Source organism: Rana temporaria, chromosome 9, assembly GCF_905171775.1.
Source record: "Rana temporaria chromosome 9, aRanTem1.1, whole genome shotgun sequence".
NCBI lineage: Eukaryota > Metazoa > Chordata > Amphibia > Anura > Ranidae > Rana > Rana temporaria.
Window position 1 is genome coordinate 148,254,065 of NC_053497.1, and position 15,755 is coordinate 148,269,819.

Sequence of the window (15,755 nt, forward strand, 5' to 3'; positions counted from 1 at the left end):
CTTGAGCCAGCATATACTGAGGTTGATTTACTAAAGGAAAATATACTGTTATCTGCAAGTGCAGTTGTTCTAGTTCAAAGGGGAAGCTCTGCTGATTCATGTGCAAGCAAAAACACTTTTTTTATTTTCCTTGCATGTGATTGAGCATTCTTCGCAAAGTGAAGCTTTACCTCATTTAACTAAGCTCGAGGCAGCACACATTATATTTGCCTTTTAGTAAATCAACCCCATTGATTTATCAGTGGGTAAATGCTTTAGCACACTTTAAATTCAATCCCATTCTGTCATAGTCTCTTGGCAAGATGAGGTGGCATTGATGGGCACTAATATGCGGCACTGATTGGCGGCACGGATGGGCACTGATAGGCGGCATGGATGGGCTTGGATAGGCGGCACGGATGGGCACGGATAGGTGGCACAGATAGGCCGCACGGCTGGGCACAGATAGGCGGCACGGATAGGCACTGATAGGCGGCATGGATGGGCACTGATAGGCGGCATGGATGGGCACTGATAGGTGGCACGGATGGGCATAGATGGTCACTATCGTATGTGTTGTACTAATGGATGCCAATCAGTGCCAAACAATGCCTGCCAATCAGTGATGCCCATTGTGGGCACTGATTGGCATCCTTTGCGGCACTGATTGGCATCCATTTTTTGTGTCCTCATCCCTGGTGGTCTAGGGTGGCATACCTTTTTTTTAATCTCTGGTGGTCTAGTGGGCATCCCTGGTAGTCGAGTGGGCATCCTTGGGGGGGGTGCTGATAATCGATCAGAACAAACCCCCCCTGTCACAGGAGCAGCCGATCGGCTCTCTTCTACTCGCGTCTGATAGGCGCGAGTGAGGAAAAGCCGATTACCGGCTTTTCCTGTTTACATCGTGATCAACCTTGATCGGTGTTGCGGGGTGTCAGACTGACACCCTGCAACAACGATCGACGCGATGCGCGCCCCCGGGGGCGCACATCGGCTCAGAATCATATGACGTCCAGTCAGGATTCTACAACCACTTTGCCAACGTCAATCTGTCATTGGCGGGCGGCAATTGGTTAATGTCTAAACCGCTGGCAACAAAAGCGAGTACACCCCTAAGTGAAAATGTGTAGATTGGGCCCAAAGTGTCAATATTTTGTGTGGCCACCATTATTTTCCAGCACTGGCTTAACCCTCTTGGGCATGGAGTTCACCAGAGCTTCACAGGATGCCATTGGAGTCCTCTTCCACTCCTTCATGACATCACGGAGCTGGTGGATATTAGAGACTTTACGCTCCTACACCATCCGTTTGAGCATACCCCACAGATGCTTAATATGGTTTAGGTCTTGAGACATGCTTGGTCAGTCCATCAACTTCCCCACCCTATTAGACTGCAAGCTCTTATGAGCAGAGCCTTAACCCTCTTGTATTTTAGTGTATTGTAACTTTGTCTCACTTGTTGTAATCTTGTAAAGCGCTGCATAAACTGTTGGCGCTATTTAAATCCTGCATAATAATAATATCATAGAGTTGATGTAAAAAAATATTTCATTATTGTAGCCACAAAACCAAAATAATATGCAATTCAGATTACTTACAAATGCTTCCAGAAACCCTGGTGGTCCCTGCAAGAGAAAACAGGAAAATTATCATCAATGATATCACAAGAAATTTGACTTTTATAAACAAGGACCACACAGGCCATCTTCACACGGGTGCCCTATGCAGACATGCATCTAATGTAAGCAGAAATAAAGATGTTAAGCCTCAGTCTTAAAATTGCCAACAACTCATAAATCACAAAACTGCAACTATAAGCTCAGTGATATGAGAATTTCTTCAGACATGGGTTATAGTTATGTACGTCATAAGTGGATGGGGAACATGGAATATAGCTATCTGGTCAGACTTCAGGAAAGACCTTACATCAAAGGCTTTATGTTCAACACCACAGCAAACCAAGTGTATCATTACCAGTGAACCTCAAGGACAAGGGTTAATAACACTACTTGTGTTTATTGCCTTTCAAACCTCAAATTGCTAGATACATTCCCACTTAGGATGACATTGTAAAACCACATAATAAGTGATAGGAATGCAATACAACTGCACAATGTCTTTCCACTGGTTATTCTAAATGCGTGTTTAGTGTTACTTTACATGAGAAAGCGTAGACTGACTAGACAATATATCAGAAAATGTGTGTGTCATTTGTTCCAATGGGTGAACCAGTCAACATACTGTATACCTCAATTGTACCTCCATTTTTTATCAATGTTTCTATATAATATTTGACTATTCTTGGCATGACAATGTTTACTCTTGTCTTTTCCTTGTATAACCTTTTCTTTACTCATAATCTTATTGGACTTCATGTGAAAACAACCTTTAAATATATGACACAATGGGGTTGATTTACTAAAACTGGGGAGTGCAAAATCTCTGCTTAGAAACTAATCAGCTTCCAGGTTTAAGTTCAGGTTCACACTGCTGCGGGTTTGAAATCGTGTGAGTTCAGCTGAACTCGCACGATTTCAAACTGGCAATGCAGTCCGACTTCGGGGGCGATTTGACAGACATATGTGCGGGGGACATGCACAGATGTCTATTCAAATCGCCCCCGAAGTCGCCAAAAGTAGTACAGGAACTACTTTTGGGAAACAGTGTGGCGCTGCAAAATCAGCGTTGCACTGATTCGGTTGGTGCTATTGCTGGCAATAGCCGCCGATTTGGCATGTGATTTGACATGTTAAATTGCATGCCAAATTGGCCCAATGTGAACGTGGGCTTATTGTCAAAGCTTAAACAAGCTGAGGTTAGAAGCCGATTGGCTACCATGCACAGCTGCACCAGATTTTTCACTCTCCAGTTTTAGTAAATCAACCCCAATTGGTCACTAGCATGAACACATGTCACATGCGCAATCTCCCCCAGTAAAGTAAATTGTTTCTTTAAAGTTCATTAGGTCAGATGCAGTTAAATCTCAGGCAAGAGGGTTATACTTCAGGTGTATAACACTTCCCGATTCCATTCTGTTCCAGTTTTATGCTAAGGTCAGAGAATGGACATCTTTTCTCTGAGGTAAACCCTTTTCACTAGATATTTTTCTGCTTTTATGATTACATATACTCAGGGCTTTTTTTCAGGGGGAACTTGGGGAAACTCAGTTCCACCACCTCTGGCTCAGGCCCTTTGGTGCCTGCTCACCACAATCACTTGTAAACACAGAAGTCTGGTTTCTGTGTTTACAAGTGACAGCTCTGCACTCTGTGTGTAACCCACCTGAACTCTGCACTCTGTATGCAAAGCTATCCTGGTATTTAATGCCCCTTTAAGACCCGTCTACTGTTTTTGAAATCTGAACGGGGTCGTGGTTGAGTTCCTGCACCTATTTTCTAAGAAAAAAAGCTCTGCATACACTTTAGATCAAGTGAAACAACTTGAAGCAATCTGTTATTTCCTTATACTTACAGGAGAAGCTCAATCCTCACTTACTATAGCCTTCTGGCTCACTATAGTCAACCAATCTGTATGCCTATACAAATTAACGTATGAGGCCAGAGGATGCCCAAAAAAATTCAATAAGATTTGGAGTCTGTGGGTAAGTTCAGATCGAACTGTACCACCTGCTCCTTGATTTCTCTTTGTTGTCATACTGGAACTCCGAAGACAAAAATTAGACTCCTCTATTAATATGTACTCACTGATTGGATACCATGTAAATGTACTTTATTAATAATTGAGCACGGTTTGCTCCAGTAATGACATATGCAAATGTATGTATGTTTTAGTATGTATGTAAGCAATAAAAAATTATACCTTAAAAAAATAAATACTTACAGGAGGCCCAGGCTTTCCACGAGGACCAGGAGGGCCCTAAAAAAATATATATTGTTAATATATTTTTTAGTATTTTGATCAGTTAAAAAAAAAATGTAGGAATCAGTTTCATATTAAATAGCATCTTAAAATGACTAATATCAAGTAACTACTATAATCGAACTTTACGTACCCTAGGCCCAGGTAGTCCCTGAAAAAGAAAGAAAATGTGTATTATTAAACTGCCAAAGTGGAGCTCCAAGCATAGATATACTGTATGTTTACTGTTTTTACTCTGCCAAAGTATTATTTTGACCTGCCATGCTTAGTGATCCACATACCTCTACAAGTCAGACAGAGGTGATGGCACGGACTTACTGTCCAATGAAAAGGGATTGTGGGTGGAGAGGTGATATAAGAAGATGAATGGTTGAACTAGGAAGATGACCAGACTTCCAAGCCAAATTTAACATGTGTCAGATACTAACATGGAATTAAATACCATTGGTTTAATGGTTTCAAAAAACAGTTCCATTCCAGGCATGATGAGATGCTAACTGTCACATTTGCCTTGTGCTCTCAACCAAAACTGTCAAACCATCATGTTTGTTGTCATAACAGATCACATGTGCAGCCTCCTTGACAAAAACGTTATAATTATTTTGCACTCATAAATAATTTGAATGACATTTAAGCTTTTATTTGGTAAATTGTTTAATTAAAAATTACACATATTCTGTTTTAATATGTGCAAAAAGGTAACAAACATTTTTTTCTTTAATTTATTATCACTTCTTAATATTGCAACTTTTTCTGACAGTTACATTATTAAGCTGGGTTCACAACTACGCAAATTTATTTGCATAGAAGGAGAAGGTGACCGGCTCTCTATGGAGGCTATTCACATATCTCCGGGGTGGCTGTGGAGCACAGAAATGCTGTGAGTCTTTGGCTCCATTTCAGGGCCGAATTCAGGCAAAGACTCTGCACTGATTCGTCCCTGAAATGGACAATGGGGACGCCGTTCCTGTGCGATCCAGTGTGAACCGAGCCTTAAATAGATAACACTGCACTGCAGCAGTTTTATTCAGTTTCCAGTCTGCATGAAATCACTCTTTTTTAGGCCTTGTTCACACCCTACTTGCATAAAAACAAATGGAAAAAACACACAGGGCCAGATCCACATAGAAATGGATCGGCGCAGGGTATCAGAGATACGCTACACCGCCGTATCTTACCTGGCTTTAAGTCGAATCCAGGAAGATTTTGCGCCGTAAGTTACGGCGGCGTAGTGCATTTCTGGCGGCGGAATTAAAATCGGCGATTAGGGGGCGTGATTCATTTAAATGGTGCGCTTCCCTGTGCCGCTTGAACTGCGCATGCTTCGTTTCTAAATTTCCCGCCGTGCTTTGCGCGAAATGACGTCGCAACAACGTCATTTTTTGAACTTAGACGTGACTTACGTCCATCCCTATTCACGGACGACTTACGTAAAAAATTAAATTAAACACAAATTTTGACGCAGGAACGACAGCCATACTTAACATGGCAAGTCTATCTATACGCCGCAAAATAGCAGCTTTAACTATACGCCGGAAAAAGCCGACGTAAGAGAATGCGACGGCCGCGTGTATGTTCGTGGATCGTCGGAAAAAGCTAATTTGCATACCTGACGCGGAAAACGACGCGAACTCCACCCAGCGGACGCCAAAGTATTGCATCTACGATCCGAAGGCGTACGAAGCCGTACGCCTGTCGGATCGAACCCAGATGCCGTCGTATCTTGGTTTGAGGATTCAAACTAAAGATACGACGCAGGTAATTTGAAAGTACGCCGGCGTATCAGTAGATACGCCGGCGTACTCTCACTGTGAATCTGGCCCACAGATTTCACTTGCAGAGACATGAGTTTACATCAGTTTTCATGCGCATTGCAGTGAGGTTTTTATGCATGTTGACATCAGTTTTCATGCCTGTCTTTTTATGCACAGACTGACCAACCTGTGTCCTCATCCTGTTATCAGTGCCTGTCATTCTGTCCTTCTCATCAGTTCGCGACATTCTTTTCAACTCATCAGTGCCTGCCATTTTTGTCTCCTCATCTGCGCCCACCATTCTGTTCCCTGCCATCAGTGTCCCCGGTCATTCTTTCCTCCTCATCTGTGCCTCAATTCTGTCCCCCTCCATTGGTGCCTGTCAACATTCCCCCTTGCACCAGACGTATAGGGTGACCACGTGTCCCGGATTGCCCGGGACAGTCCTGCATTTTGCAGGTCTGTCCCGGGCACCTTCATTCCAGGACAATACAGTGTCCCCCCCCGGCCAATCTGATGGCCCCAAAACAGGCTGCCACATCAAAACTTCTCACTGAAAATACTTGTCCTGGTCGGGAATGCCTGGAGGAGCACAATCATAAATCCCACCTCTTGTGTCCAATCACTGTGCTGTGATTCGTTACAGCACAAGCAAATTTTTGGGTAGGGGGGGTGTCCCTGAATGGTAGTTTGGAAAGGTCACCCTAAAGACGTACAGAGTGGCAGAATGAGGGAAAGTAGGCAGGCAGTATTGACACAGAGCACCACCTACTTCCTGTCATATGGGATTATGAAGAGCAGGGCTGTCAATTTTGTCCAGGTGTTGTTTTAGTGTGGAGCTGTGAGGTTAAAAATGCGCACAGGATATCACACCTGCGTATTGCTGTGAAAAAGACACATAGAGCATATCTGTGTGTCTTGCAGGTGGTGTGAGACTCGTTCACACCACCTGCAAGACACACAGATATGCTTCTTCACATACGTCTAAATCTTCCTTGCCCCTGAAGCCCAATCTGTGATCAAGGTTCATATTGACTTGATTATGTATTATCAGGGTAACATTGCCATGGGCACGAAGCATCAATCCCACAGCATGTAAACACCCCTGTCTGTTGCAGCTGAAGGTGGGGCGAATAGTGGGCAGCAAAAACACGGCTCAACCGCACATTTTTGCCTCCCTCCCCCAACTAAAGGCATAAATGAGGCCTTACACTCTTTTTTTATTGTCTTTTACAATTTATTTATTTTATTATATTTTTTCATAATACTTATTTTTTTTGGGGGGGGGGTCTTTGGTGAAATATCAGGGGTTTAAACAGACCCTCAACCATTTTCTCTGCAGCCTTAGCTGCACTAAAGAATGAATGAGCGGGAGGCTCTATACAGGAGCTCCTGTTCTTACTGCAGCATAGTAAAACATTTTTTATTATGCTTCAGTTATGAATGAACAGAGTGAGTGATCAGTACCAATCACTTACTGTATTTAATAAAAAAAAAAAGCGGCTGGGGGGTGTTCAGCAGGAAGAATTGGATGGGATGGTGGACAGAAGGGGATGATCGGTGTGGCAAGGGAAGAGGGGGAGCAGTTGCAAGAATCAATCTCCAGTGTGTCTCTCCCTGCAGCTGCTCATAGCCGGGGGGAGGGAGAGGAGGAGAAGCAGCTGCAGGGAGAGAGGCAGATACAGGAGATCGATTCTTGTCAGTAGATTGCTTTAAGAAAGGTCTGGATTCTTTCCTAAATGTACATAAAATAACTGGGTACCAACATTTATAGGTAAAGTTGATCCAGGGAAAATCTGATTGCCTCTCGGGGGATCAGGAAGGAATTTTTTCCCCTGCTGTAGCAAATTGGATCATGCTCTGCTGTTTTTTTTTTGCCTTCCTCTGGATCAACTGTGGGTATGGAGTTGGGTGTATGGGATTGTATTGTGTTTTTTATTTTGTTTGTTTATTTATTTATTTTTTTGTGGTTGAACTGGATGGACTTGTGTCTTTTTTCAACCTGACTAATTATGTAATTGCCCCCTTCTCCCCTGCCACATGAATCGCCCCACCTGTCCACTATCTGCTTCTTTCTGCTGCCCCCTCTTATCTGCAGCAGTGCTGTCAGGACACAAGGCACCACTCTCCTCTCCACTGCATGTCACTTGAAGGGCAGAGCACTGCTCCAAGTTTTCTTCAGTTTATGTGCTGAAAACTGCAGACATGCTGCATAGTTCTGCACCACACATCACCCCTTCATTTTGGTGTGAACAAGACACATAGAATACCTGTATTTTCTGTGTCTTGCAAAGACCTGCATTTTCCTAATGCAGAAAAAACACAGGTACTGTATCTGCAGATGGTGTGAAAGAACCCTTAAAGTGATAGTAAAGCGTAAATTTTTTTAAAATAACAAACATGTTATACTTGCCTGCTCTGTGCAAGGGTTTTCCACAGAGTGGTCCCGAACCTCTTCTTCCAGGGTCCCCTGGTGACGCTCCTGGTACCTCCTCTTCATCCAGTGCCCCCCCGGAGAGCCACATTTCATGGGGTCACTCGTGCAGGTGTGCTCCCGAGTCCTGCTGCTGCGTCCATTGACACAGACAACAGGACTCAGCCCCACCCCTGGCTCCTGTGTCACTAAATTTGATTGACAGCAGCAGGAGCCAATGGCTCCCACTGCTATCAATCTATCGAATGAGGACCCAAGACAGTGGCTGCAGCTGCTGTGCTTTTGGCTGGAACGATCGGGTTCAGGTAAAAAAAAGGGGGAGGGGCGGGCTGTGGGGGACAGCTGCAACACAGGTTTTTCACCTTAATGCTATCTATTTAATCTAAAAACCTTGAGACTTTACAACTACTTTAAACTAACCATGGATTATTTTTTTGGGATTAGCCAGCTTGCTGATCAAAAAAGAACATACCGATTCCTCCATCCACACATTCAAGGTGGATGAAGGAATCCTCCCACTTCGCTGTTGTATTCTAGCAGAAGGACTCCTCTGCTGTCAGAATACATTGATCAGTGCTGCAGCACTGATAAAATAAAAAAATTCAAAATTTATAATTTGACAGATAAACCCAGTAAACACGCAAGTGTGAATTTAAATGTTCACCTGAAGTTTTGATTAGCACAAAATAATATAGCTTCTATAGCAATGCTGAACAAAATGGTGTCAGGCAGCAGTTTTGAGGTTTACCTACCAGGTCGCCTTGTGTTCCCCTTTCTCCAATTGGCCCCTGTAAGAAGACAATATGAAGAATGAGTGGTTTGTGTTGGGGTAGAATGCTATGTGTGACAGATTCAGGTGTTATAGTCATTAGCACTCAGTCTGCTGTACTTGTCTGCCAGCTTTGGTGATAATGTGCTGGGGGATTCCTCACACAGACAAATGGAACAGAGAGGTGTATACATCACGCACAGGGAGATCACACTACCAACAATTAAGGAAACCAGATTATCGAGTTCCATTTTATGGGCTTTTCTTTTTAGTCTGAGTAGGTATATTCCAGCTGGAAGCAGACAGACTGTACTCAACAGATTGAAAAAAAAGATTAAGCGGAACACATAAAAATATCAGAAGCCAGTTTTATAGTACCGGCTGAATATTTTTACATTTCCTCATTTTGTAGGCACACAGTTCAGTTCAGTTTCTTATCTTCATCTACCCATGTATAAGTTGTAATAAGACAAGGCACATGCACACCAGTGCAGGGTCAGGGCAGAAAATAAAGTACTACATTTGCAGCAGCTGCTCATTCTCTGTTATCCTCATTCATGAGCTTCACTGCTCATGGAGATGCTGACCTAAATGTATACTACCAGTAAATCTGCAACAGCATTCTTCATGCAAGTAAGTGACTCTCTAAGTCAGTGATGGGGAACTTCGGTACCCCAGATGTTTTGGAACTACATTTCCCATGATGCGCAACTACACTGCACAAGAGCATCATGGGAAATGTAGTTCCATAACATCTGGGGTGCCAAGGTTCCCCATCACTGCTCTAAGTAGTGAAGGATGTTCATCATCAAATGTACTAGCTGACCTAATCATGAATGAGGTCCTGATCTGCCCCACAGATCTTGGTGGCGGTAGGATGTAAAGCCTACAAGGTATTTCTGTATACTGGCTCCAATATATGCCAGACATGTGAAGTTCATATAACTAATTACAGAGTCAACAAAGCCAAACTACAGAAACGTTTGCCATATGTGTTATGCCGCCCAATGACATTAGATGATTGTCACCCAATCTGCCCAACAATATCTGACCCTCATGCTAGGGTTGTCTGAAAGGGAACCTATGTTTTGCCTTTGCAGGAAAAAAGAAACAGGTTACCTTTAAATCGGGCAATAGAACTGAATCTAAATATATCATTCCAGGTGCTTGAAATGTGTGACCACATTAACACTAAGGTCCCTTTCCGACGGAGCAGACTCCATCAAGAGATTCTGCTCATTGGGGAATATGTCTGCTGCTCCGTGCTGAGCAGGTGGATGACAGGTTTGTGTCTGCACCGCTACTATGCAGAGCGGACACAGCCCTGCTCTTCTTTATAGAGCAGTCGGATGGAAATGGACCAAGGATGTTATATGTAGATTAACAGTGGCTTCATCTCCCTCTTATTCTAAGACCCAGGATGGAAGAGAGTGACACAGACTGTGATTGTCAGAATTCTGCCCACACCATGTTATTGCCAAAAAATAATAAAGATTTCAATTCAAATATATGTATATCAATTAGGAAAGAAGTAATTCGATATTTTAAATTAAAATAATTGCAGTGTCATCATATACATAAATAGAAGGGGCAATGTAAATTAACCACTTAAGGACCAGCCCATGTACATATACGTCCACAATATGGCACGTACAGGCACATGGGCGTATGGGTACGTCCTCGCCTATTAGCGGGTGGGGGGTCCGATCGGGACCCCCCCCGCTACATGCGGCGGTCGGGTCCGCTCGGGGAGCGATCCGGGACCACGGCGCGGCTATTTGTTTATAGCCGCTCCGTCGCGATCGCTCCCCGGAGCTGAAGAACGAGGAGAGCCGTGTGTAAACACGGCTTCCCCGTCCTTCACTATGGCGGCGCATCGATCGCGTCATTCCCTTTATAGGGAAGACACGATCGATGACGTCATTCCTACAGCCACACCCCCAAACAGTTGTAAACACATACTAGGTGCACCCTAACTCCTACAGCGCCACCTGTGGTTAACTCCCAAACTGCAACTGTCATTTTCACAATAAAGAATGCAATTTAAATGCATTTTTTGCTGTGAAAATGACAATGGTCCCAAAAATGTGTCAAAATTGTCCGAAGTGTCCGCCATAATGTCGCAGTCACGAAAAAAATTGCTGATCGCCGCCATTAGTAGTAAAAAAAAAATAAAAAATAAAAATGCAATAAAACTATCCCCTATTTTGTAAACACTATAAATTTTGCGCAAACCAATTGATAAACACTTATTGCGATTTTTTTTACTAAAAATAGGTAGAAGAATACGTATCGGCCTAAACTGAGGAAAAAAAATGTTTTTATATATGTTTTTGGGGGATATTTATTACAGCAAAAAGTAAAAAATATTGCTTTTTTTTCAAAATTGTCGCTCTATTTTTGTTTATAGCGCAAAAACTAAAAACCGCAGATGTGATCAAATACCACCAAAAGAAAGCTCTATTTGTGGGGAAAAAAGGACGCCAATTTTGTTTGGGAGCCACGTCGCACGACCGCGCAATTGTCTGTTAAAGCGACGCAGTCCCGAACTGTAAAAACACCTTGGGTCTTTAGGCTGCATATTGGTCCGGGGCTTAAGTGGTTAAACAGTGTGTGTTTAGGATCACTTTAACTTCTTTCCTAGCAAAACAATGCTACTGCCTGAATACCAAAGGCCTGCTTACACACAGTGTAGAGAAAGGGCTCTTGGTAGATGTAGTTCTGGAAGAAAGCCCATGTCAACAAGATATAAGCTCCCAGAAGCTGCCCCTGCAAGCATTATACAAGAATACTGATGATATCACTGGGAGTAATAAAAACTGTTTTTCGCTACAGGAACATGGCAAGAGAAAGTAGTGTAGCGCTACCCCCTCAGGAGCCGCTGATTGTTTTGGGATCGGCGTTTTGAATTACCTCTATATGTTGTCTAGGGGTGAAGGCAGTGAGTAGAGCAATAAGCGAATGTCCAGTTCGTAGATGAGGTTTTCTGAATGCTTTATATCTTGGCCCAACACGACCAACATCAACTTGAGGTAGACAGGAAAGGTTGATGAAGTAAAGAACTTTGCGGTATCAGGCTTGGATAGAAGGAAAGCAATCCTGCTTTCAGTAGTAGTACAGTTCTTCGCCACTCTAGCCAGAGTGGGTGAAGTGCCTCCGGACAGACCTCTGCCACAGGCCTGGCAGCCGGAGTGCCACTTTAAGGATGCTGGGAGGAGCAGGTCTCTGCCACAGACTTGGCTCTAGTGGGGCCTCTGCCACAGGCCTAGTACTTGGATGAGCTAAATGGTTGAGCAAATCCTCCCAGTAAATTGTGCTAGGGTCACCGGTTGACAGTGGAAGTGTACCTGTCAATGTTCCGGGCACCAGATCCTCGATGGTTCGTTCAAGCCCTTTTGGATAACCTGCCTCCGGGTTCTCACAGCAGCTGTTTGCAGAGAATATGTCTACTTATTTTTAAAATGTATTTATCCCTTATGAATTTCAACCCTGTGTACACTGCTATACAGCCTTACACATCTCTTGCAAACTTTTGCATAAAAACAGCGTTTCTTGGTTTGTATGTATTGCAATACATGTTCACGCTGGCCAACTGCATCAAAGTCAACTTTAAAGTAGAACTATAGACAAAACTTTTTTATTTCATTTTGTATAGTTATACCCCCTTGTCAGATTTCCAATTCCAGGTTATGAATTAAAGCCTTAAGTTTAGAACTTTAAAGTGGCAAAGAACAGGTTCACTTCAAATTATAGTCAATACATTTAGAAAAATAAACTTACTGGGTTTCCTGTGGGTCCTACAATTCCCTTTGGTCCTATGACTCCCTCATTACCCTTAAGTAAAGGGAAACAAAATATGAATTAGTACACCATTAAAACAAAACTAAAAAATAATCACTACTTCCAAATACAGCTTATGTTACTATCAGCAAGTTCTGTGATTTTGTAAGAGATACAATCACATTGAAGTACCAGCATAAAACTAGATTACACTAGAAAAATTGAGTGCAGTCTGGCTAGCTCAGACAAACAGACTTGCTGCGGGTTGTTTGCTAACATGCCATGCTAACAGCTGCCAATCGGCAATTGGCTAAGGGTAAATTCCACAGCAGCAGTCAGGCCTTGTCACTTGAAAAAAAAAAAATAATGTGCGAGTCTTTTTAATGCTTTGACTTGTGCTTTACCAAGACGTCTCACAATGCAAGAGTACAAGACTCATTACAAACAATTTGTTACTCCAACAGGGAAATTTCTCTGCCATAACTTTCTGTTACTATCCACCTTGAAGTTTGGTTGTTCCTGCCCACCAATGTGTGTTCCAGTTCTGCCTATTACATTTTCCAAAAAATAAAATTAAGAATGGAGAGTGGGAACCCTTTTCAATACCCATGTGTGCAGACCTGGGGCCAGATTCACGTAGGAGGGCGTATCTTTGTGCGGGCGTAGTGTATCCTATTTACGCTACGCCTCCGCAACTTAGACAGGCAAGTGCAGTATTCACAAAGCACTTGCTCCGTAAGTTGTGGCAGCGTAGTGTAAATGGACCGGCGTAAGTCAGCGTAATTCAAAGTAGGCTGGTAGGGGGCATGTTGTATGGAAATGAATCGTGACCCCACGTAAATGACGCACCTAACGAACAGCGCATACGCGCGCATGCTCAGTATCACGTTGAATTTTCTCCGTAAATTATGCCGGCTCAATGCTTAGTCGACATGAACGTAACCTACGCCCATCTCCATTCCCGTACGACTTATGCAAACGACGTAAAATACGACGCTGTTCCGACGTTTCCGATGTCCATACTTTAACATGACTTACCCCTGCTTTATGAGGGGTAAAGTTACGCCGGTCGTACGCCTTACGTAAACAGCATATTTTAATACACCGGGCGCAAGTACGTTCGTGAATCGGCGTATCTAGCTCATTTGCATATTAGACCCGGAAATATACGGAAGCGCCCCTAGCGGCCAGCGTAAATATGCACCCCAAGATACGATGGCGTATGAGACTTACGCCGCTCGTATCTTGGCAACAATGAGGCGTATATGATTCTATGAATCAGGCGCATAGATGCGACGCCTCACATTCGGACTTACGATGGCATATCAGGAGATACGCCGTCGTAAGTCCTTTGTGAATCTGGGCCCACAAATTTAGTACAAACAAAGTCTCCCGTACAGCATCTAACAAAAGATCACATTTTGGGTGTAATGACCCTTTAACCTGGGTTAGAGCTTGTGCACACTATATCCGCCAAGCTGCCTTATCTGCATAGGTCAATGAAGGCTCAAAGCAAGGACACATAGTTCTATTTACTCTGCCCACACAATAACACTGCCTTAAGGTGTGTGTTGTAAAAAAAGTTTTAGACAACACCTCATGTCACACACTATGGTGCATACAGTTGATTGAAACGTCATTTTATGATATTTCAATCAAGTAAAAAAAAAAAAGGAAACGTATCACAACATCCTTCACATCTTCACTCTGGTGGGCTGGTGTGAATGAGCCCTTAATTAAAAAAGTGTAAAATAAATATAAAGTGGTTGTAAAGGCTGAAGGTTTTTTCCCCTCATGCATTCTACACATGAAATGAAGGTAAAAAACTTCAGTGTGCAGATCCCCCCTCAGCCCCCCCCCCTTTACTAATCTGAAGCCCCTATTTTAAACCAGCAGTGTGCACAAGCATAGTGGCTATCCTGGGTCTCTCCCTCCTCATTGGCAGACACACAGAAGCAGGAGGCATTGGCTCCCGCTGCTGTCAATCTCAGCACGTGAGGAGGGAGTGGGGCGGGGCCGAGCTGCGCTCTGTGGGTCTTTATAGAGAGTGGCAGCTTGGGAGCAAGCATGCAAAAATGCCTCTATAGGGGCAATCAGCAGCAGGGAGGAGCTATAAGCCAGGAGTGCCGACAGGGGGGAACTGAAAAGAGGAGGATCAGGGCTGCTCTGTGCAAAGCCATTTCAAAGAGCAGGTAAGTATAACATGTTTGTTTTTTAATGAACCTTTAATATCACTTTAAGGCTGTAGTGCAGTCACCCTAAGTTGCTTGTATTTACCATAACCACATCTCTCCTGCCCAGATAAACTGGGTAGATAAAGACCTTAAAACATTCCCACAAGACCGCGCTCATAAAACTGAAACAAGTATCGGAGCTCGCGACCATCCTCGCCTGTCTCTGACATACCTTATCTAATTAGCAATCTTCCATGTGTGTATATTTTTCTAGGGCAGTTTGAAATTTAAAATGAAAACAGCACAATCAGCAATTAACCAGATTTGATAAATCCTTTATTTGTGACTTTTTTGCCAGAACGGCTGATCCGATTGCTGTAAATGACTCACCATTAAGCCAGGAGGTCCTTTCGGTCCCTGAATGCCCTTATATCCAATGTCACCCGGAGGTCCCTGTAGGGATTATAAAAGTACAAATTAATTGGTTACGGTACCCGATCCTTGGCATGCAGTGCCCACAGACTCCTCTACTGCCCACTTGTACATGAATAACTAGTCAAAACCCACAATTACCAGCAGGCAAAGCTGCCAACCACCCGAGTAACCACAAAAGTCCTGACACATTTGGAAGCTTGCTTGTTTGTGTCATCAAAAAAAGTATAATATTGTCGATAAACTACAGTTATGTTGGGGATGCCTAGGGCCAAAAATGTCCTATAAGGAGTACACAAAGTTGTCTGTTTCAGCAGCTTGAAGAAAGTTGTCAGAGATCACAGATTGGATACCTTTGGTCCAAACAGGCCAGCTATGCCGGGGAATCCAGTCTCTCCAGGGTCCCCCTGAAAAGCACAATTGGGACAGAATATAGGTGGTCTTAATAAATAAGGACACATAATTGGCAACAAAAAAGCACATAAAACAAACCCTCTAGACACTCAAAGCCTGTTTCTCTAGTTTAATCTTGTAAGCACTTGAGCAGATTATGA

The 15,755-nt window shown here is 43.3% G+C and overlaps 1 protein-coding gene across 2 annotated transcripts in view; it reads right to left on the reverse strand.

Moving 5' to 3' along the window:
• COL27A1 (collagen type XXVII alpha 1 chain) overlaps positions 1-15,755 on the reverse strand; it is a 540,002-nt gene that overhangs the window by 39,456 nt on the left and 484,791 nt on the right. For both annotated transcript variants that reach the window (XM_040324820.1, XM_040324819.1), the window contains exons 50-56: positions 15,555-15,608; positions 15,160-15,222; positions 12,596-12,649; positions 8,799-8,834; positions 3,992-4,009; positions 3,820-3,855; positions 1,578-1,604 (exon numbers count right to left, since the gene is read on the reverse strand). In XM_040324820.1, the coding sequence (XP_040180754.1) occupies positions 1,578-1,604; positions 3,820-3,855; positions 3,992-4,009; positions 8,799-8,834; positions 12,596-12,649; positions 15,160-15,222; positions 15,555-15,608 (288 nt within the window). The remainder of the gene's footprint in view (positions 1-1,577; positions 1,605-3,819; positions 3,856-3,991; positions 4,010-8,798; positions 8,835-12,595; positions 12,650-15,159; positions 15,223-15,554; positions 15,609-15,755) is intronic.